The 22,763-nt window shown below is 52.0% G+C and overlaps 1 protein-coding gene across 1 annotated transcript; it reads left to right on the top strand.

Annotated features, from left to right (window-relative positions):
• Window positions 1–1,283: 1,283 nt before the first annotated feature.
• On the top strand, window positions 1,284–3,212 carry SIX6 (SIX homeobox 6). The gene is made up of 2 exons (XM_068399180.1): window positions 1,284–1,855; window positions 3,044–3,212. The coding sequence occupies exons 1-2, from the start codon at window positions 1,284–1,286 to the stop codon at window positions 3,210–3,212; spliced, it is 741 nt and encodes a 246-aa protein (XP_068255281.1).
• Window positions 3,213–22,763: the final 19,551 nt, after the last annotated feature.

Raw genomic sequence — 22,763 nt, 5'->3', positions numbered from 1 at the left:
GGCCGGGCGCCCCCCTCGCCCCCAGCCCCGCTGTCGCTCGCTCGGGGTGCGCGGGGACGGGGGGGGGACCCGCGGGGAATGATTACTACCAGGTGATCAATATTTCAAAAGATTCCCGAAATCTGCTTTAAGTCGCTGTCCTGACCTACAAATGACTTCTCACTCCCCGCGACTATTCTCGGCGTCTATTCAGGACCACTCAGCCGAAAACAATACGGGTTTAAATGTTAAAGAAAAAAAATAAATTATAAAGCTTTAGTTGAACGGAGAAGGGCGCTGGGCTCTTTGCAGATAATTCCTCATCTTAACAGAGATGGGAAGTCATCCGTCTCTGGGGAAGGGGGAGAGTTTTTCCCTAAACCGCGGCTCTTCTTGCGGTCCTCCCGCTCCATCCATTGTCACTGACACTCCCGGTATCCCTGTCCCTGTTGTGCAGCCGGTTTTTTATCTCATTTCTCAGCTCTGCCTTATCCCCTTCTCCGACCCCGGGTGCGCCGAGCTCTGTGCGTGCAGCACCGAGCCGGACCCCACAGCTTTACCGGGGAAGGTGTATGGGGGTCCCGGCCATCGCTTCGCGGCGGCCGCTCCCTCCAACTTCCCGGCAGCAAACCGCAGCGGGTACCGGCTGCCCCACTTCCCCGCCTTGCAGCCTGCCGCTCCCGGGGCGGGTGGGCTGCTCTGCCCCTGCCCGGAGCGGAGGGGCAGGGCGGCGGGGTCGAGGCCCCCGGGGAGCGGGCCGGGCCGGGCGCCCCGGGGAGCGGGGCGGGGAGCGGGGCGGGGAGCGGGGCGGGAGGCGCCGGCGGCCGGCGGCGCGGGGCCTTCCGCCGTGATTGGCAGCGGCTGACAGTGAGTGGCAGCCCCGCCATGGAAACCCGGGAGCCAATCTGCCGAGCCCGGCAGCAAATCAGCCGCTCCCGCAGCAGCGCGGCGGCGGCGCGGAGCCGGGCTTGTGCCTTTTCTTTTTTTCCTTTTTTTTTTTCTTTTTTTTTCTTTTTTCCCCCTTCCCTCCCTCCCCCCACACCCGCCCTCCCCCCTGCTCCATCCTCCTCCGCCTCGCCCCTGCCCACCGCCCCCAGTCGCCGGAGCCACCGAGCGCTCCCCATCGCCTCTCCGCCTTCCACCGTCCCTCCCGCGGCAGCTCCGCCGGCGCCGGAGGAGGCAGAAGCGGAGCGAGGGGCGGCCGCCGGGCCCGCTGCCCGCTTCCCCGCCGCGGGGGTGTGCGCGGCGGCGGCGGGCATCGCCGGGGGTGCGCGGAGCGCGGAGCGGAGCCCGGCGCCGCCTCCATGTTCCAGCTGCCCATCCTCAATTTCAGCCCGCAGCAGGTGGCCGGGGTATGCGAGACCCTGGAAGAAAGCGGGGACATCGAGCGCCTGGGGCGCTTCCTCTGGTCCCTGCCCGTGGCCCCCGCGGCCTGCGAGGCCCTCAACAAGAACGAGTCGGTGCTGAGAGCCCGGGCCATCGTGGCCTTCCACACGGGGAACTACCGGGAGCTCTACCACATCCTGGAGAACCACAAGTTCACCAAGGAGTCCCACGCCAAACTGCAAGCCCTCTGGCTGGAAGCGCATTACCAGGAGGCGGAGAAGCTGCGGGGCCGACCCTTGGGGCCGGTGGACAAGTACAGGGTGAGGAAGAAGTTCCCGCTGCCCCGCACCATCTGGGACGGCGAGCAGAAGACACATTGCTTCAAGGAGCGGACGAGGCATTTGCTGCGGGAGTGGTACCTGCAGGACCCTTACCCCAACCCCAGCAAAAAGCGGGAACTGGCTCAGGCCACGGGACTTACCCCCACGCAAGTGGGTAACTGGTTCAAAAACCGCAGGCAAAGGGACAGGGCAGCAGCTGCTAAGAACAGGTAAGGTGCAGCCCGTCCCGTCGGGGCACAGGGCCAACCCCGTTGGGGAGGCTTCGCCCCCGCCCGCCGAGGCTGGGGAGCTGCGGGGGCCGGTGGGATGCTGCCGGTGGAGGGACGGAGATCCCCGCCTCGGGGGACGGGAAACGAGCCCGGGAAGTTTATTCCTGCGAAATGCAGCGAGATAAAGTAGGAGCAGTGGGGAAACCCTACGGCTTTAATTTTTTTAAATTTATTTTTAGTAGGGGGGGGTCCCCGCCCGGGATCCCCCTTGGCCGCTCTTCGGGGAGCGGGGAGGGATGAGAAGGAGAGAGGCCGCCCGGGCACCGCGGCTGGCGAAGCTGCCGTGACCCCGGCAGAACCTGGCGGCAGAAGGGGCCGTACTCAGCGGCTGAGCGGGGAGAAACCCCCCTTCAAAGTTTTACCCGGACATATAGAAACCTATTTCGCATATGACCGCCTGGAGCAGAGCCGGCAATGCCCCTCTGCGGGCCCTGCTCGCTGCAGAGAGCCACCTTGCCCTAAACCTTCTCCGGAGCCAGCCGGGAACGTTTCTAGGGATATTTTTCTTATTTTTCTTCTCCTTCCTTTTTCTTTTTTTAATCTTAAAGAGCAAAATCCCGGCTCTCAATGCGCTATGTTACCCTGACACTAGCGGCACAAGCAGACGCCCTGGGAAGCGGGGAAGGGAGCAGAGTCCCCCCGTTATCTCCTGTCCCAGAGCCCGGGACGGGGGGATGGGGGGGGGCGGGGGGTTCCACTTGTCACCCCGCAGCCGGGCGGCCGCACTTCGGGGAAATGGGTGCTGTCACCCGCAGCCCCTTTCTCATCGGCTGAGGGGGGAAGATGTAAGGCCTGATGGAGGGGAACAGCGCCTGGGAGATGCTGCAGGGAATGACCGACCCCTCGGATGAGGGGACGGGCTGCGGACGGGGGGACAGCGACGGGCTGCGGAGGGAGGGACAGGCATCCCCGGGTGTGCCCGCCGAGGAGCGGGACTGGCCCTGGCATGGGCACCCAGTCTCTCAGGCCGAGCCGTCAGACTGGGAAAACCGTCGTGAGCTGGAAGGGTGGGCAGCGGCGTGGGGGTGCCGGTCGGGGGAGTCCCTGGGGGGGAATACGGGGAGGGCTGGCGGGTCCCCGGGGCGCGGAGGGCCGGGCGGTGATGCTGTGTGTGCCGGTTCCTTGCAGGCTACAGCAGCAGGTCCTAACGCAGGGCTCGGTGCGCTCGCTGCAAGCGGAGGAGGAGAGCGGCGGGGAGGCGGGGGGGGCCGCCTCCAGCCCCGCAGCCAGCCTCTCCAGCAAAGCCGCCACCTCCGCCATCTCCATCACATCCAGCGACAGTGAATGTGACATCTGACACCACCGCCATGACAAACCGGGGGGAGCGGAAAGGTCCAGCTAACCGGTGTCTGCCTGCCTGCCACACGGCCGGAGCAACGAGGCTTGCAATCGCCCGGCCGCGGTCGCCAAAGCCGGGGTACGGGGCGCTGCCCAGCCACACGCCGCCCGCCCGCGCCTCCCTCCCAGCCTCGCAGCAGACTGCATTAAAAAACGTGATAAAAATCGTTGTCGCCTTTATTTCGAAGGATTTGCAGAATTGATGCCTAAAAAATATATATATAAAAATTAAAGAAAGCCCACAAAATGTTAAAACAACAACAACAAAATAACCGAATGCCAAGTTGCAAAATGTCTGAGCGCCTGCCCTTATCCCGCGGGGGTGTTTCATGTTGAAAAGACGCTGTTCTTTTGGTTGGGTTTTGCTTTACTTTAAAGGGTTTATATATATATATATATATATAATGTTTATTTACTTATTTAAGGGATTGCTATGGTAGATTTTTTCTATTATTATTATTATTAATTATTATTATTTTTGGCTTGTTCTCTATGTGCACAGGTGACTTGTAGAGCATGTGCAGGACGAAACTGTATGAAGCAGCCTAAAACCATAATAAAATATTTGGTGAACGACCCTCGCATCTGCTTTGAAATGACCGTGTCAGTCTCAAGCCCGCCAGTTTATGCAGAGCAGATCTCCGAGGCCACGGGTATTTCAGCATCAGCTCTGCTAGAACCGAAATAGCCGGGTCCCCGGCACCGGGGGTGATGTCTTTGCAAGGCAGAGAGCCGGGGGGAGCCGGGGGGAGCGGGGCCGGAGCTGGCGGAGGATGCGGGTGCCCGGGGAAGGGAAGGAGAAGGCATCGCCACAGCTTCTCCTCTCCCGAGGGCTGAGGCTTTTGGGATCATCGGCCGCGATTTTTTAGGCAGGGACGAGAGAAAAAGGAAGGGTAAAAAAAAAAAAAAGACAGGGGGAGAAATAGTTTGGGACAGCCCAGCCGGGGAAGCCAAGCTTCCTGCCTCACCTGGGAAATGCAAAGAGAACAGGGGGAATTAACAGCCCTCCATGCCCGGGAAGGGCCGGATCGGGGGCGAAATAACCCCAAACCCCGGCCCCTGCGATGTGCCAGGGGCTGTCCCCACCATCAGCCTCCCTCGCTTTGTTTTGAGACGGTTTTGCTGGAAGAGACCAAACGCCAGGTCTAAGGAGCGTGCTAAGCTTTTCCCCCCGCAGAAGGATTTTATATTATACAATTTGACATTGATCTTTAAATCGCCTGAGCTGTGCTTTTTTTGTCTGCTCGCTCGCAACGCGTTTACTTCCCTGTCCTCAGAGAGATGCCTCCCCGGTAAGCTGATTGTTCGTCTCGTTTTATTTAGCAGGCGAAGCCTGGCATGGAGGGAAGCCGGGCAGAGCTAACCCGCAGCGGCTGCGGGAGATGCCCCGGCTCCCGCTCAGCTCCAGCTCCCCCGCAACGGCACGGAGGCGGCTGGGGAGGGGGGGTACAGGGACCGTTTCAGCTCCGTGATAGATTAATTCAGTCGTGCTGCCTCTTATCGGGGGGAAGATTCCCGTCTCGGCAGTGGCTTTCCCCCCTCTGCCTAAATTTGCATTTAAAGCTTGAAAAACGTTGGCACCGCCGATGTCTAAATTTGCGTTTTACATCCCCAATGCGTGTGCGTTGGTTTTCCTCACAGACCGTCACCGGGACAGGGCAGGGAGCAGATGATTTTTACGTCCATTTACAAACAACTATTTCCCTGACGTGGTGCAATTCAGGGTGTCGGGAGAGGCAAATAAACTGGATTTTGCGAGTGCGGGAGCAGCGGCTGGCTGGGGCGGGGAGCGGGGGCAGTTTCCAGCTCCCTTCGGGGAGCAGCCCCCCTTGCACCCCAACTCTGCGCCAGGTTTGATGCCTCTTAAACCCCACCGGGTTTGTCCCCGACAAAGCCGTGCAAGAGGAACCCGGCTTTGCTGCCCAAACCTCAAACGAGGCGAGGTTTTTGCCTTGGTTTTGGGGTCGGTGAGTTCTCTGGCGGGCACGCTTACCACCCAGGAGGTTTTTTTTGGGGGGAGCAAAAGCGGTTTTCACCCTCAAAACGGAATGGGCTGAAACACACCGCCTGCTTTCTTTCCTTCCCCGGGAATGGGTGAAGCGGATTGCAATTTCTCCATTGGCTTCCGCGGGCAGAGTAGCTGGCGCTTGTTGTGGGGAATTAAACCTTTCGAAAAGACATATAGCGAGGTGGAGAATTACATGAATACACACACACACAAAAAAAAGCTGAAATTTGGACGATAGGCAGCGGCGGGAATACGATATATTTCGACAAATGGTTTCAGTGGTGTAAGGGATGCTGGAGCTCCCGAGTGGGCTGTGGAGGGACCCTCCTAGGGATGCCGCCCCCGGCCGCAGCGAGGGCACAAATCAACCCCTTCCGAAACGGTGGCCGGGGAGGGGAGCTCAGCACGGAGCCCTCCACCCGAGAAGAGCAGCCCCGCTCCCCGGACTTGCTCGGCGTGGGAGGATGAGGAGAGCCGAGCATCTCCCGGCCCCGCTTCTTCACCGCCGGAGCTCCGCGGGGCTGCGCCGGCCGCGTTTGGCTGTACCGATAAGACCCACGGAAGAAAAAAGCTTGTTCCACCCCCTCCCTTTTTTTCCCCTTCTGCCCTTTCCCTTCCTGCATGGAAAGGGAATGCCCTGCCCCTGGCATTTTCAGCATTTTTTTTTTCCTAAAGATCAGCCCAAGCCGTCGCCCTCCCGAGCCTTCGGCTGTTTTAAAAATAATAATAATAATAATCGGGGAAGAAGGGGGGGAGCTTGTATTTACATTAAACAAAACGCTCAGAAAAGGGTCGCTAAAAAGTCTGCCTTGACCCCTCTCTCTCCGGTTTAACAAAGAAAGAAAATATTGTATCAAAAGTGAAGTGAATGGGGAGGGCGGAGAAGAGAAACAGCTTTTCCTCTATTCAGCTGGGGAGGGTTGGGAGGTGGGGGGAAGAAATGTTTGAATATTTCCGTTTCTTTTGAGAAGTGGGGCAGCCCCGGGCAGGGCTGAATGGGAAAGTCTTGTCAGCGGGCTGGGAGGCTGTCAAACTGCTCAGAGTAATCACTGCTAATGAAGGGGTCTCCAGCCCTCCCTGGGACAAAGGATGCTTACGAGTGCTCGCCGGGACTGAATAGATAATAAGTTTGCAAGGGGGAAAAATGAGTGAGCTGTCTGTAAATTGATTTTGCAAGAGCAAAAAGAAAAAAAAAAAAAAAAAAAGGAAAGCAAAAGGCTTGCAGGTTGGGGAGAGCCTGGCCCCGGTGCAGCTGGGGACAGAAGGCCCACTTATTCGGGGCGCATTGTCCCAGCCCTGGTGCTGCAGAGGAAGGCTGCTGCTGTTTGCGGTGGAAACTGGCATGGAGAGAAGGCTGGGGGATGAGGGAGCCTTGGAAAAGCCACCCTGGCCTTTCCAGGCTGGGAGTGCTGCCCCGGGGTGCACACATGGATGCTCCCCACACACCGATCTTCGTGCTCCAGTTTGCAGGAGCCTTGCTGAGCCCTCTTTCTGGCCCCGTCCCGCAGCCTGATCCCACAGAAGGGAGTGACTGTTCCCTAACTGTTCTGCCACTGCCTTTTGCCCCTAGTCTAACTACAGCATTTTCTTTGCAGAACAGAAAAAGGGTGGGTGTCTGGAAAGCTATTGAATATTTCTCTGCCAGCAGCACCCCGCTTGGCTGGGAGGGTTCCCTTACAAAGGGTCTGCTTTGGCTTGCTGGCCTAGGAGCTGGCTGGTGGCAGAGGTTAGGAAGGAGGCTGGATTAATTAGGAAGCACCCTTGTGTGATGAGAAGACGGTGCATCTCATAGCTGCATGAGAGTGAGCTGCATTTTGGACCTTTCACGCATTCAGTTAAAGTCTTGGGAAGATCAGACACTATCACAGATCCAGTTACCCTTGGCCGAAGCAGGGGTAATACCATGAGAGAGAGCGCAATACTCCCCAGCGATGTCCGTACCCTCTCAGCAACACTGGGCACTGGCTTTTTTATATTCTTGTTCTTTCTTTCTTTTCCCCCAGAAGCTCCAAATGTGTTTGCTGTATGGGAGGATGGAGGTGTGGGAAGCCAAAGAAAAAGGGCACTGTGTGGTGCAGAAGTTGCTGAACTTTTGTTGTCCAAAAATCCTCTTCTCAGACAAGACTTTGACATGTCCCCTCCTCTGTCCCCTCCCCAAGGCCAGCCTGCAGCCTCAGCATCCATAACGGAGCCTAAACCCTGGGCTGACCTTGGTGTGCCTCCCCCCAAGGTGGGCTTGGAGGGTGAGACCTAGCTGGGAATCAAGGCAAGGAACACGTCCTCTTAGATCCCCCAAGGGATACAGCACTTTGCACTCTGTCGGCGTTTATTCTTGGCACTGGAGTAACAGTTAAAGCCCTTGGATTTCTGTTCCCTTCTGTTTCAGGACAAGCTTCAAGACCCCCAGCAAAAGGCCAGGAAATGTTTCCCCCCATTCATCACTTGCTACACTCAGTCTACCCCCCAAAATACAGAAATTCCCTAGAGAGCCCTTTTTAACTCTGCTGCCTTCTGATCTGTGACATGGACCTCTCTGGCACACATCTTCCCTTGCAAGAAGCACGGTTTGGAGGGATGTTTCCAGCTTCAAACCTTATAAAAGCAAAGTGGGTTCACATATTTGTCCCCTCTATCTCTTCCCAGAGGTGGGGGAGAGACACAGTGGCCCCACAACCCTCCACACTTCATTAGTTGTCTCCTTACACATCAGCCCTCACAGTCACTTCCACTGTTTCTGTCCCAGAAAACCTAAAAACGGTGCTAATCACCAAGCGCTCTCCCCTCGCAGCCTCTTCTTGCACTGCATAAAGTAAAACCCACAGGGCTTTTCTTGCATCTTGGGATTGCCCCATAGAGCTGAGCTAACCCCGCCCCTGTGGCCTTCCCCACCACGACCCATGCACATGGCATGGGTAGGATGGGATCTGCGCCCTCCCCACTTATTGCTGGGCTTAAAGCGTCTCCTCTCCAGTGATGCCTGAGGAAGGGCTTGGTGGGGCCTCCAGGACTCCCTCCCCACCGGGCCTATCTGGAGCTGAATAAAGATGGAGACAGAGTCAGACAAGACTGGGAGCTTGCATTCCCCAAAATCTGGATTTATAGGGACCCCTCCTCCAGTTCACCCTCAGACAACCAGTACGGCCTTGTCAGCAGGGTGTCCACACAGAGACCAGGCTCATGGGGTAGTCTCTCTCCCCAAACATCCCTTCAACCCAGCACAGACTCCTGCCTGGAAAACATCTGGCAGGGTTTTAGCTCTTTATTGTCACAGTAAAGACCTGTCATTGATCAGGCCGCCACTTTGCCACGTCTGTGCTATTAAATGCCATGTCCTGGCACGGCTGCCCGCTGGTGGGGGGCCCTGCTCCATGCTTTTCAGCCCTCTCACCCTCCAAATAGGGTGGCTGTGTCCATACTGCTGATGGGAAAGGCTCCGCAGCCCATGCTAGCTATTGAGCTGTTCCCCAGGGACCGTGCGGGACAGCTCTGCCTGGTCTGGGGCAACCCTGTGCCAGGGACTCTTCTAATGTTTTAATTGGATAAGTGATGAACCTCAGTGCCCTCGTAAGTTTTAATGTACAGATACCGCTGGACTAAAGCACTTGAGACATCCCAAACAGCCTGAAGGATTTAGGCACATCTCTTTATTTCCATTTAAAGCTGTTCCTCCTCATACTTCTTTTGTTGTTGTTATTTGTTAGTGGTCTGATGTAAAGCAAAGATGTGAAAAGAGAGGTTATCATAACCTAGCAGTAGGAGCAGAAAGGGAGCATCCATTTGTCCTGAGCACCCACTCCTTATTTGCACTAGTCTCAGAAGTCCAGTCCCTTAGAAAACTTTACACGGGCTGAATGCGGGTTTCAGAGAGGAGCCTCCAGGAGATACACAGCCACTGCTGAGATCTGCATCTGCATCCACACACACAGGTATTGATCAGCAGAACAAGCTTCTCAGCCTTCATTCAATAACTCCATAGTAACCTGCAATGACACACTATTTGGGGCTTCACTAGGACAAGCTGGGAGTTTTATCTAGCACTACCTTCTCTTTTTCAAGACCCGTTGATTGCAATGGAGAGCTCTACAACAGAGCAGGACATGATTTTTTAGAGCTGGAAGACTTTTGTTGTGTTGAGTCATCTTTCAGTGACCATTAGTGGCTCCCTTCAGAGCAAAGACACCCCAGTTCCTCCTTATTTCACCTACAGAAATACACATGCTGCTTCAGAAGCAGTTCTTGGAACGCTTTCGTACCACGTAGTTGTAATACCAAGGTAGCTGAGGACAGAATGACAGCTTTTCTTCCGGAACATCGTGTTGTAGGATAATTCCCCATTAAATGTACAGTGAAGCCAGCCACACATAGGGACACACAGGTCCAGTGTTTTTCAGGCACTTCAAAGAAACACAAAGACACAGAATCACAGAATCAACCAGGTTGGAAGAGACCTCAGGGATCATCGAGTCCAACCGTTGCCCTTACACCACCCTGTCACGTTCTTCAAGGAACAAATTGCTGTGTCCATAAGCTGGAAGAAAAGCCTTCTAGTTAACATTTCTACCAGGAAATTTATATTGGAAACTGCTGTTCAGGCCACGTTACTTTTCAAGTCAATTGGAAGGCTTTGTGGGTTGTTCTTCAAAATTACCTTGGTTTGCAATCACTTTCTCATGCGCTTGCTCCTGTGTAGGTTGGCAGCTGATCTCTGGAGCCACTGTGGGGATGGATGTCCCAAAGCTGACATGAAGGAGGTTGATCTCCGCAGGTTGCCGGCATGGTCAGTGGGAGAGGGAAGTTCTCATGTAGGTGACTCAGAGCACCTAATCCCACTCTAGTTACGCTAGCGCAGTAATCCAGCAACGTCAATCTGGCTCTGTTGCTCAGAGAGATGATTCCACCCTCCTCCCCCTCCATCCTTAGCAGCAAGAAGATCTAGGCAGTTTTAACCAAGATCAGCTCTCTAATCAAGTTCACCGTCTGCAAAAGCTTGTCTCTGCCTGTTGACCGCAGAGGTGGATGAGACTTCCCGAGGCCAAAGCTGAGTTTCTGTGAGTATTGTTCCCACTCAATCTGTGATCCTTTTTATCCCTTGACATCCCCAAGTGCTGAAGGAGCGATGCTGACTAATGTGGTTGTTAAGCTTAAACTGCTGGAGTATTTCCCAGCAGACTTGTTTGGTGGGTCACTCGTGGGTCAGAACTACTTCAGGGCTTCAGCAGTGGGATGTCTCCTGTTCGGAATGGCTCTTCAAGCAATACCAAAGTCACGTTGGTACTTGCGAGCACATAGTTCATGGCTCTTTGGCAGATCTGCTCACCTGGTTCCAACTTTTTAAAGCTGCTTTTCCTGTTAATATTTCATTTTATTATCATGCAATGCTAATAAATATTCCTATTACAGTATTTTAGCTGGTCTCTGACATTTTCTTTTGACTTTGCTTCTGCTGGAAACCTACTGTCTCCAGGAGCTGAGGTCAACAGACTCATTTCTCTGTTCCAAAAGCTCTTCATTAAAGAGCTGAGCTGCAGGAACTCAGCTAAAAATCTTCTGTATGGGACTTGATGGGTATGGTTCTTCACCCTGGGCCCCCGCAATATTAAGTCTTGCCTTTCATCCACCCTTCATCATCCATTGACTTTCAAGTGTGTCATCTCAAAACTAAGTGTTTGTAGGACTGGGGCTTTAAACAGACGAAATATAAAAAATTAAGGTTTGTAACGCAGCCTCAGAGTAAAGTGAATGAGCTGCTCTGTCTGTGGCTTGTTTTTGAGAAACAAATATTTTTCTATTACTTATTGATGCTGCTAATTGCCATCTGAGGGTTTGGATGGGAGGGGGAGCAAGCTGAGTTGCTGGACGTAGAGCCCTTCTGAGATAAATGAGCTCTGAGAAGTAAAGAATTTGCTGTAGCAGTCCTGGAATATGTGCCATGTTTTGCAAAGGCATCCAGTGCTCTGCATCTCCTTGCAGAGAAAGAGCTGCTGGTGCTGAGCCCTTTTATTTAGGAAACTACAAAAAATAGTTGCTTCATTTTAAAGTTCTGAATTTGAAAATGCAGACCCAAGAACTCAGGTTTGGGGCATGCTTGAAGGAAGAAAAAATACATTTTAAAACATTTTTTTAATGTCTTTGATTTTGGAAAATCAAATTTAAATACTTTGTCGCAATGTGGCGTTAAAATGCCCCAGCCAGGAAACCTTTGCTTTCCTGAGTCAAAGACAAAGTCTTCTCTCCCTCTCTCGTGCCCACACATCACACCCATACACACATGGAGAGAGGAGAGAGAGGAGGATACGAGGGAGGGAGCTTTTAGTGTCTAAACTAAATGTCCATTATGGAAATAAACATGCTCAAAGAAAAAAAAAAGACATTCAATAGGTTATTTCTTTACATGTCTGGCATACATCTTTTTATATAGCTGGTATCTCTTGTATTGGAGCATGAACATTAACCTCCTACAATTCACCTTGGTTTGCAAACTGTTAGAATCAATTCACCTAAGATGGATGTTCACATCTAGTTAGCTTTCTGCATTATCTCAGCTGGAGAGGTCACTAAAAATAGTTGTATAGCACTTTAAATTTTCAACAGGGAGACTTTATTATCGTTTAGATCCATCATCGTTACTTTATCCACCATGGTTCTTCCAGCTGAAATAATGCACAGAGCTGGTAGTGGCTAAGTGTTTTCAGAGTTCATGCACTGATGAGCAGGACAGCTTGGACAATATCTGAATTGCTAGCAACAGCAAGCTGAGCAAGCTGCATGGACAGTGTAACACTGGTTCAGTAAATCCCCACTGCTTCAACTATTTCATCAAAAATGCCTTTTTTTTTCCTGCTCTCCCGCACTGCAGAAACAGGACTGAGCCTTCACCGTGTGCTACCCTGATCCTGCAAACCATTACCTTCACCAGGAGCAGTGCTCAGCCTCCTCCCTGGTCCCGCTGAAGTCAGCGGGGTTATTTGTGCCAAGAAGCATCAAGGGGCTGCGGGGTCACATCCGCATTGTGTGAGACAAGGTGACAGAAGAAAGGCTGTTCTTAATGGTGCTGCAGTATGATTTTCATTTATCTTTATTACTTTTAACAATTTCCCGTGCTTTGTTAGGAATAAGTCACCTTGCCGAGGCTCCTATGGCCTTCCAGGCATTAGAACTTGCTGTTCATGTCACCCCTATGTGTCACCGTACATACATGTGGATGTAGATATACATTTTGGCTGTTGTTAAATTCTGTTTGTGTTACTAGACCGACTCAGCCATTATGAGGTTTCTGAGTTTCACCTTCCACGTACACACACGTGAGAGCACGATGAGCCCTCCATGCCTCGGCCCAGGTGCTCCCACTGCCAGTGCTGACCCTGTTTGCAGTTATTGCATGTATTTATTTAAGTAATGTGGGCAAGGCTCAGAGAAGACATGAAATGCCTGGGAGCATCAGCAAAGTATCAGAAGACACAAAGAGCAACGGAGCAGACTGACTCCTTGGTTACATTGCAAAGTAGGTGCAATTAATGGAATGTTTCATTCATTTCTTTAACAGAATGGTATTAATTATTTGTTGCATAAATAAACACTCTTTCCTTCAGCGTTAACTGCTTGAGCTCTACATCGCATCTCGCTGTCAATTCATGCCAGATCCAAACACTCTTAAGATCAGTAGAAAGGTTCCTGTGGCCATTAGATTGGGTCCTGACACAACATGAAATTGCAGTTTTCAGGGGTTTAATTAACCGGACAATAAAAACTTCATAACAAGATGCACAACAGAGCCTAAGAGAAATGCCTTTCCACCCTTGCAATTCTTCATTGTGACTCCAGAAGAGGCTGTGCTGCCAGGCATTAAGAAAATCCAGAGAGTACCTCACTGTACCTCACTGTCTTTGAGCTTGGTGAGATGGGCTACAGCTTTCCCACCGGAGGTAGAAGAAAACTGTCTCATGGTGGGTATCAAAATGGGTGGATCTTCAGCTGTGTCAAAAAGAAAAGATGTTGACCCAGATTTCTCAGTCCAAGTGGTATATAAGTCAAATGAAATTTAGCTGTCAAGCAGAAGTTTGGGAACATTTTCAACTGCCAACACCTTTTTGAATGATGGAAGAAGTACACACCTGTGGGTGTTGTGTGGTCATGTTCCTGTCTCTCTTTTCTGCATCAGAGAAATTTCAGGAACTGGTCCTAGAAAAATGAGCTACCTGAATTTTTTATCCTGCAAATGTTTGTTCTCAAGGAGAGTCCTTCAATGGGTGCTGTTCACACAAGTCAAGACTGATCATATCCGTCTGGGCTCTCTTAATACCCTGGGATGAAACCTCCAGGTTTCAAGGAAGTTGATCGTAGGATCGTAGGTCGGAAAGGACCTTTAAGATCTTCAAGGCCAACCATTAACCCAGCACTGCCAAGGCCACCACTAAACCATGTCCCTAATGGTTGATGGACCTTTAAGTCAGGGATACACCAGGTTAACAAAGCTTTTGGTAGAAGTCAGCAAATACAGAAGTCTGTAAACCTGGGGCTATATTGACATGGTGGGTTAAACATGGCTTTTATGTCCATCAAGGATGAAGCACACAGATGACCTGGCATTACACACACTCAGAATGGCTTTGTCCCTGTCACAGCCCCAGCTCAAACTGCTTCCCAGTGGCCTCTGCCACCCACCCCAGCGCACTGGGATCTCTGTGGCACTGAGACATTACAGGTGCCTGACCCCAAAGCCAACAGGAATTGGGGCAAGTCTGGGGCACTTGAGGGAACCACTTGGGTGTTTTCATGGTGGACCTTCTGCCCTGCAGTGACAGCCTGTTTGCTCATGACAAATCCCCCTTTGTCCATGTGCTCTTTGCTTTAGCATCGTTTCAGCCCCTGTGGTCCTTTCCTTTCTGCTCTTCCTCTTCTCCAGCCCTCTCCCATCACCCACTGAGAGCCTCTCTCCCCGTGTCTCTCCAGAATTTATGTGATTTCCCCTCAGGCTCACAAAAAGACCGGGCACCAACATGCTCCTGCCACATGGACCCCTCTGCTAATGCTACACACCTTCTTCACACCCTCTGCCTGCCCCCACCGTACCGAGCCCGGAGAAGTCTTGCTCAACCAACTTGATGGCCTTTTATGAGGATGTTACCCGGTGGATAGATGATGGTAAAGCTGTGGATGTGGTCTATCTCGATTTCAGTAAAGCGTTTGACACGGTCTCCCACAGCATCCTCGCAGCTAAACGGAGGAAGTGTGGTCTGGATGATCGGGTAGTGAGGTGGATTGTGAACTGGCTGAAGGAAAGAAGCCAGAGAGTAGTGGTCAATGGGACAGAGTCCAGTTGGAGGTCTGTGTCTAGCGGAGTTCCGCAAGGGTCGGTTCTGGGACCAGTTCTATTCAATATATTCATTAATGACTTGGATGAGGGATTAGAGTGCGCTGTCAGCAAGTTCGCTGATGACACAAAACTGGGAGGAGTGGCTGACACACCGGAAGGCTGCGCAGCCATTCAGAGAGACCTGGACAGGCTGGAGAGTTGGGCGGGGAGAAATTTAATGAAATATAACAAGGGCAAGTGTAGAGTCCTGCATCTGGGCAAGAACAACCCCATGTACCAGTACAAGTTGGGGACAGACCTGTTGGAGAGCAGCGTAGGGGAAAGGGACCTGGGGGTCCTAGTGGACAACAGGATGACCATGAGCCAGCAGTGTGCCCTTGTGGCCAAGAAGGCCAATGGCATCTTGGGGCGTATTAGAAGGGGTGTGGTCAGCAGGTCGAGAGAGGTTCTCCTCCCCCTCTACTCTGCCCTGGTGAGGCTGCATCTGGAGTATTGTGTCCAGTTCTGGGCCCCTCAGTTCAAGAAGGACAGGGAACTGCTAGAGAGAGTCCAGCGCAGAGCCACGAAGATGATTAAGGGAGTGGAACATCTCCCTTATGAGGAGAGGCTGAGGGAGCTGGGTCTCTTTAGCTTAGAGAAGAGGAGACTGAGGGGTGACCTCATTAATGTTTATAAATATGTAAAGGGCAAGTGTCAAGAGGATGGAGCCAGGCTCTTCTCAGTGACATCCCTTGACAGGACAAGGGGCAATGGGTGCAAGCTGGAACACAGGAGGTTCCACTTAAATTTGAGGAAAAACTTCTTTACGGTGAGGGTGACTGAACACTGGAACAGGCTGCCCAGAGAGGTTGTGGAGTCTCCTTCTCTGGAGACATTCAAAACCTGCCTGGACGCGTTCCTGTGTGATATGGTCTAGGCAATCCTGCCCCGGCAGGGGGATTGGACTAGATGATCTTTCGAGGTCCCTTCCAATCCCTAACATTCTGTGATTCTGTGATTCTGTCAGCCTGACCTGACAGCAGCAAAGGAGATGCCAGGAAAGCACAGAAAATCATCACGATGCTGCAAGGTTCCCTCTCACTAGGGACTTTCCGAGCCAGAAGAGGATTTCTCTCCCATGAACCTCCCTTTGAATGGCAGAAACTTTTACCAACCACAGCATCTCCTGTCTCAGCATACCTGAACGTGGTGCTCATCATGGTCAGCACAATGAGTTCTTGTCTAGCTCATAGACACTTTGGTGGCACAAACAATTATATCCTAATGGGTCAAGCTGTGTTAATTTTTGCAGCATCACCTGTTTGGAAGCTCTGCTGTGATCGCCTTTTTTTGTATCAAGTGTAAGAAGAAAAACAAACAACAAAGCGTTGTTTATCTCCTGCTGTGACAATCACCTATCTCTTAGAATCACATAAACCCAGGAATGCTTGAATGGTAATTCAAGATTTTCCCTCCTCGATTATTAACAATTAAAGCACTGGTTATTTTCAATATGGATGTCTTCTTGATACAAAATATACCAGCAAATACAAAGGCCACCACACATGGGAGGGATCCAGTGTTGATTAAAATGCATTATCCACAGGGTTTGTGACTCACACAGGCCACACTCCACAGATAATGCATTTTAATTTTATGGGGTTTAGGGCTGCAGGTGAAAGATTTAGCTACCCGGAGAAGAGCCTAATAGCACTGAAATAAATAGGGGCGCAGCGCTGAAAGAAATGGGGTGATTTCAAAGAAAGGCGAGACTCTCCTAGTGAATTTTCAGTCTCTACCCTCACTCTAAAGAAATACTGTGATTACTGTGCCATATCTGAGAGGAGCATTTCCACATTGAATTGCCAGCAAAGTGGTGGGCAAGTGAGCGTGGGACTGCAGATGCCTCGGTCCATGTCAAGTGCAGCCTCCTGAAGCCCCTGGAGATGGTCTTGGTGGGACAGAGGGCAAGACATAATGGTGAGAAAGAAGACGAGGAGCCAGTGCCTGGTGTACAGACTCTGATGGGTGCTATATCACATTCAGATTTATTTACACACCCTTCTTCATCCCTAGTCTTCTGGGAGCCGCTCTGAATGTGTGCGGGGGCAGAGGTTGGCACCGACCCCCATGTCTGTGCAGCTGATTTCAGATCCCAAGGCCAAGGGTGCTCTTTCTCCAGTAGCATGAGTGGGTCCCCTGGCATTACCTGTGGGGCAAAAATGGGTAAATTCAGGCTGAGGAGAGGAGATGGTGCTGGAGCACACAAAAACCAGCCAGTGGGGACTGTCTCTTTGCCTTTTGGGAAGGGGCAGCAGCCTGGATTAGAGGTAAACGGATTTGTGCTTGCAGGACCCTGGGCTTCTAATTGGGGTTTTTTTTAATTCCTGTAATCCTGGATGATTTGGAGCAGATGCTTCGAGATTACTGCCAGGGCCCAAAGGTGACTGCAGGAAGAAAACAGTCCGTGCTTGGCTGGCAGCAGTGTGGTGGGCTGGGGGTGCCTCTATGCCTGGGGGGCTTCTCCCCATCCTGCTGCTCAGAGGGGCTGCAGCACCAGCGAGGATTGGCCTGAGCTGGGTTTTGCCCCTGCACCAGGATTTTGGGGGGACCCGAAGTCGCCTTTGCCCTCCTAGCAGCCCACAGGTGCGGGGGGTCAGAGCCCATTCCCCTGGAGGTGGTTGATGGGAAAGACAAAACCATACGGAGTTGACAGAGAGAATTTATTTTTTCTGCCTGCTCCCGAGCACGTGTGAAAATCCCCTGGGTGTTGGCAGAAACCCTCGCACCTGAAACCCCAACGCCAGGCTGCGAACACGCCCCACCAGCCAACCGTGGCTTCAGCGGGTCCTGGGGGTGAGATCTCTTGGTAGAACCCATCAGAGGACGAGACTTCAACCGCTGTCAAATACAATACGTCAAATATTGATGGGGACAGACTTTTTAGCAGGGCCTGTAGTGATAGGACAAGGGGTAATGGTTTTAAACTACAAGAGGGTAGATTTAGACTAGATATAAGGAAGAAATGTTTTACTATGAGGGTGGTGAAACACTAGAACAGGTTGCTCAGAGAGGTGGTAGATGCCCCATCCCTGGAAACATTCAAGGTCAGGTTGGACGGGGCTCTGAGCAACCCAGTCTAGTTGAAGATGTCCCTGCTTATTGCCGGGGGGTTGGACTAGATGGCCTTTAAAAGTCCCTTCCAACCCAAACCATTCTATGATTTTATGATAACCTGTTATACACAGGCTGGGTCTTGGCTTAGCCCCATCCTGCAGCTTTTCTCCAGGGTGCTGCTGGAGTTGGGCAGCTCCTGCCTTGCTTTTGCAGGAAAGACCAAGGGACCACATTGGCCAGAGAGACAGCAAGAGGCTTTGGAGAGGAGGGCAATGAGTTTAGTCCATGGGACAAACGAAAATGCAGTTTCTTCTGTACCAACTCAGGGAATTCTGAGGATGTCTCAAAATACAGCCTATAACTACCTTCTGCACAATATAAAAATTCATTTAAGATGATGCCCAGGACTACCTGGTGAAGTCCTTGGGTTTTATTGGCCCAACAGGACTCTTTGCTGTCCACTCCAGCTCTTCCTTCCTCTATCTCTTTACATCTCCATGTAGGATGAGCTGAAATCTGTCTTTGATCTTTGGGAAATGGTTGCCTAACCTGATACAAAATATTAGGAGCCTGGATCCAAAAGTACACCTGTGTTTGTCTGTGGGTTCCAGCAATAATTTTGCAAGTCTCTAATGCTGCAACTTGAAGCAGCCATCTAGGTGAAAATCTCTTCTCTGATCTTAAATATTTAACAAATACCATACAAAGATATGTAATATCTGCAATATTCATAGCCTCGGCAGCAGGCTGAAAACACTTGGGTTTGGTATGGGGTTACTTGAGGTTTTCCTTTGAAGACCAGTAGGTTTCCATTGCTTCTTTGTCATTCAACATTGCCTACAACATTAATAACATGTAACTGATAATTCATAGGCCATTTGGGATAATATGATGGCCCAGAGATGGTTGCAGTAAACAAAAGCATATCTTAAATAGCTTAAACAAGATGTGGTGTGCAGGCTGACTTGTATGAGGCAGAGATTAACTACAATTATTAATAATTGCAATCCCCAAGCCAGGAAAGCACTTAAGCACAATCATATGCCCCATTGGCTTCCCAGAGCAGCCTCTCCATCAACGCCCGGGAGACTTCAGCGTGTACAAACGCCCAGCACCAGCCCAGGGTACGCAGGAGCCGGGACCGTGGTGCCAGGGCTGCAACGACCCTCTCACATGAAAGCTGCCGCGCAGGTGAACGGCAGTGAAGCCTTCCCCACGGGATGGGTATTGCCTTCCTTCTTTGCTGGGAAAGGAAGAGAAGAGTTTATCTGGGAACGCTAACGTGAAAGGTTTGGATATAAATGCCTACAGCCAGGCAGTTTTATCGCTGCTTGACAAAGCCAGCTGCTTAGAGAGGCTTTGGGTTGGGCTATTTAAAGGCGCTGTTGATCCCCAGCCGACTCTGCGCCTACGAGTCTCCTCGGCTGAAAACTGCGGAGTGTGACAGGGAGAAATGGGGTCCAGGCCACCCCGACGCCAGGAAAGCAGGGCATGACGCAGGGACTGAAGACGTCCGCAGTGGTGTTGACCACAGGAAGGAGACACGGATGAGCGGAGCTGTGTCTGGCTGTCCCCACGTGCAGTGTCATGCTCCGGAGCTGTCTCGATGTCGAGGCAGGGCTTACCTAGCTGGCACCAAGCGTCACCTCTTACGACACAGCGGTGACCAGACACACAAATACCCTCCTTACCCATCCCGAGCCGCCCCAGGGCTGGGCCAGACGAGGTGGCAGGAGGCACACAGCGGTAGCAGTGGGTCCCTGTGTGCAGGCGGGGATCTCTGCAGGGGTGCCCATGGCCAGGGCGAGGGCAGAAGGAGGAGCTGGAGCTGTCGGAGCTTTTTAAATTTTATTTTCTCCTAGACAGGTATACCTGAAGCAAAATCCTGGGTAAGGATCTGGGCTCCAGTTCCCACTTCAATCTGCCTCTACCTGATTAAAGCTGTTCCTCTTGACTCAGCCCCTGACTCCTGGCCCCACTCAGGTGCAAAAAAGCTTCAGTTTGGGTGGGGGTTTGGGGGGACCCGTGCTTAGGGCCGGTGCTCCTCGCACAGCTGCCGGGAGCCCTCCAGCCGCCGCCCAGCCAAAATCCAGGTCTTTAAGAGAAAAGCAAACTCCCGTCTGTCCGGATGAGGGTCGGGGTGGGCGGGCGGTGGTGCCGGGGAGCCCCGCGGCGGCCCCGGCCCCGACCCCGACCCCGACCCCGACCCCGGCCCCGGCCCCGGCCCCGGCCCCGACCCCGGCCCCTCCCGGCCCCGGCGCGGAGCAACAGCTCCACCGTGTGCGGAGCCGGGAGCGCACCGGCTCCGGGCCCGGAGAGCCTGAGGACACCGGCCAGGTTCAGCTCGTTTGTCACGTTTGTGCCTTTGTTCACTATTTAATTTTTATGGTAAATAAAATATAAAAACCAAACCAAGACACCCCGCTGTTTCAAGGGGCATCTTCCTATCTGCTTCTCGAGGAAGGATAGATTCATTGTTGCAGGACTGCACAACTCAGTGGATGGTCTGTGATCCAGAGAAGCCTTCAGAGATCCTGGAGTTGACTGAGGAGAGACTGAAGGAACTGGAGGTGTTTAGTCTGGAGAACAGGAGGCTCGGGGGAGAACTTATAGCTCTCTACAACTACCTGAAAGAGGGTGTAGCAAGGAGGGTGTTGGTCTCTTCTCCCTGGTAACAAGGGATAGGTCAAGAGGAAACAGACTAAGGTCTCACCAGGGGAGGTTTATTGAATATCAGGAAAAAGTTCTTCACCTAAAGGGCTATCAAGCACTGGAACAGGCTGCCCAGGGAAGTGGTGGAGTCACCATCCCTGGAGGTATTTAAAAGGCATGTAGATGTGGTGCTTAGGGACATGGTTTAGTGGAGGGCTTGGCGATGCGAGGTTAACTGTTGGACTTGATGATCTTAAAGGTCCTTTCCAACCAAAACGATTCTATGGTTCTACTATTGCCAGAATTACAGCCTGCATCTTGTTAGAGCCTGCAGTAATTCAGCGTGGGCTTGGTTATTTGCTTTTACCCTGCGTTCAAATGTTTGCTGAGGGACAGAGACTCTCACAGATTACCCTTTTCCGCTTCTTCTGAAAGGACAAGGTCACAGATTTGTAATTTTTTTGGTTTGACTTGTGATTTCTCTGAGGGCTGCAATCGTTCAACAGTCCCGTGGGAGTTCGCCTCTTGCCAAAACTGTCCAAGCACAACAAACCACAAAGTCATACTTCGTGTTCACTCAAATACACTTACTCAGTGTCCAAACCCATCCTTCTGATAGACTTCTCAGCTCAGTGCCAAGCATGGCAGAGTCAGTGCTCACCCAGGGCAGCCTCAGAGTGCTATAGGACCAGGTTTCACATCCACAAAGCTTAGCAGGAACTTGGGCAAACGCTGCTGTCAGCAGGCAAACGCTCCAGCCGGAGCACATGCAGCCGTGCCTGTGCGATGCCGGGGTATCGCTCCCGCTTATGGCTGTGGTGGGGCAGCATTTGAGGCCACTGCTCCTGCGGGGATGGGACCAGCTCTGGGCACACCCCAGGGATGATGCGCGTCGGGTAAGGGCTGGCAAACCTTACCTCCCAGCCTGGCAAATATAAACATGGGCTGTGCTAGAGCTATAGAAGGAGGACCTTTGGGGCCAAATAGGTTTTGTTCGTTGTTCCCCCCTCCCTGGGGTTTCTCTCTGGCTTTGCTGTCCTGTGAAAAAGGCAAACCTGCCTCACCTGGATACATCAGCCCCGGTTCAAGCTATGGGTTTATTTCTTCCTAGTGTTTTTGGTAACTGCTGCCTTCCCTTCCCCCCCATATGCCCTTGATGAAGTTGTTGGCAGGGAGGGGAGCACATTTCTTTCCTCAATGAACTCTGCAGGTGTTTGCTGTCTGTGGCTACCCTTCCCCAGTGAGGTCTGGTGGTCAAACACCCCTGCAGCCCCTGGGTTGAGGACTGACCCTTCCAGGCCAAATCCCTAACAAAAATCACATCACACAGGCTCTACTCTTCCCTCTCCCAGAGATGTCTCTGGCTGCAGCTGATGCCAAACCATCCCAGGAAAACCTTAAATCCTGTGGGCTCTGAGCTCCGGGAGGGGAAGCCCAGGTCTTTTGATGCCACCTTGTGGAAACGTCGCTATCCTGCCATCACCAGAGCCAGTGGCACCTTGGGGACAGGGTTGTGGGCAGCAGGCTGAGTGCTGATGCTGGCTAACATTTTGGGAGGGGTTGGGCGCAGCTGATCTCATTTAGGCTCATCCACACACAAAAAAGCTGCTCTGCAGGGACAAGGATCATCCCAGCCGAGCAGCCATGTGAAGGGAGCGCAGGGCAGTCCACTAGCAGTTGGACAGGATCAAGGTCCTCATTAAATGCAATCACAGGTGCTTTCTCTTTGTAAAAGGCAGCTCAAGGAGGAGGAGATGCACGTACCCACATCCACTGCAGCCCTAAGAATTCAAATGCTTTCCTCCCAGGAGAGCATCCTTGCCACCAGGCTACAAGCTGGAGGATACTGGATTTATTGGAGGGTAGGAGGGGAACATCTTCCCTCCTGTTGAACCTGGACAACAGCAAAGCCAAGAATTTTCCTCTGCTGTTGGTTCATGAGGATTATACTTGACTGCCTCCAGGACACACAGATTTTGGCTAACCTGCCAGGTGAGTTAGTGCCTGAGCAGCACTTCTCTGAAAGACAGGCAGAGCTTTTCCCAGACATCACACAGCATCAGACATCTCCCAGCTCACAAAACTTGTGCAACCTGTGCCTTAAGTCTGTCTGAATACCTTGCTTTAAGCCTGTATACCCTGATGACATGCAGCTCAGTATTTCAGCTCATGTCAGTATCTTCTGATACTCAACACAAGCATCTTTATGTCATTTTTAATTTGGAAAGTATGGACAATGAACAAGCATCTTTAAAATCTGAAAATAAATAGGAACATGATGTATTTTTGTGTGTTTTCGTGTATTTAACTTCGTCTTCCCCTTATGTTGACATGGTCTGGCTTACAGCTTAGAAACCACAATAATATCAAGAACAGCAAAAGCTGCAAATTACTATAGATCAGGTGCCCACATCAAACACAGTCAGTGGGACCTGTCTGAT

Source organism: Nyctibius grandis, chromosome 4 (assembly GCF_013368605.1).
Source record: "Nyctibius grandis isolate bNycGra1 chromosome 4, bNycGra1.pri, whole genome shotgun sequence".
NCBI classification, from domain to species: Eukaryota; Metazoa; Chordata; class Aves; order Nyctibiiformes; family Nyctibiidae; genus Nyctibius; species Nyctibius grandis.
Note: the sequence above shows the minus strand (reverse complement) of the source record. Positions and strands in the feature narration are given on the sequence as shown.

Bases quoted from the DNA above. Each gene is read 5' to 3' on its own strand.
- SIX6 (XM_068399180.1), top strand. From the start codon at position 1,284: ATGTTCCAGCTGCCCATCCTCAATTTCAGCCCGCAGCAGGTGGCCGGG. The intron at 1,856-3,043 runs GTAAGGTGCAGC...GGTTCCTTGCAG, and splicing joins GCAGCAGCTGCTAAGAACAG to GCTACAGCAGCAGGTCCTAA.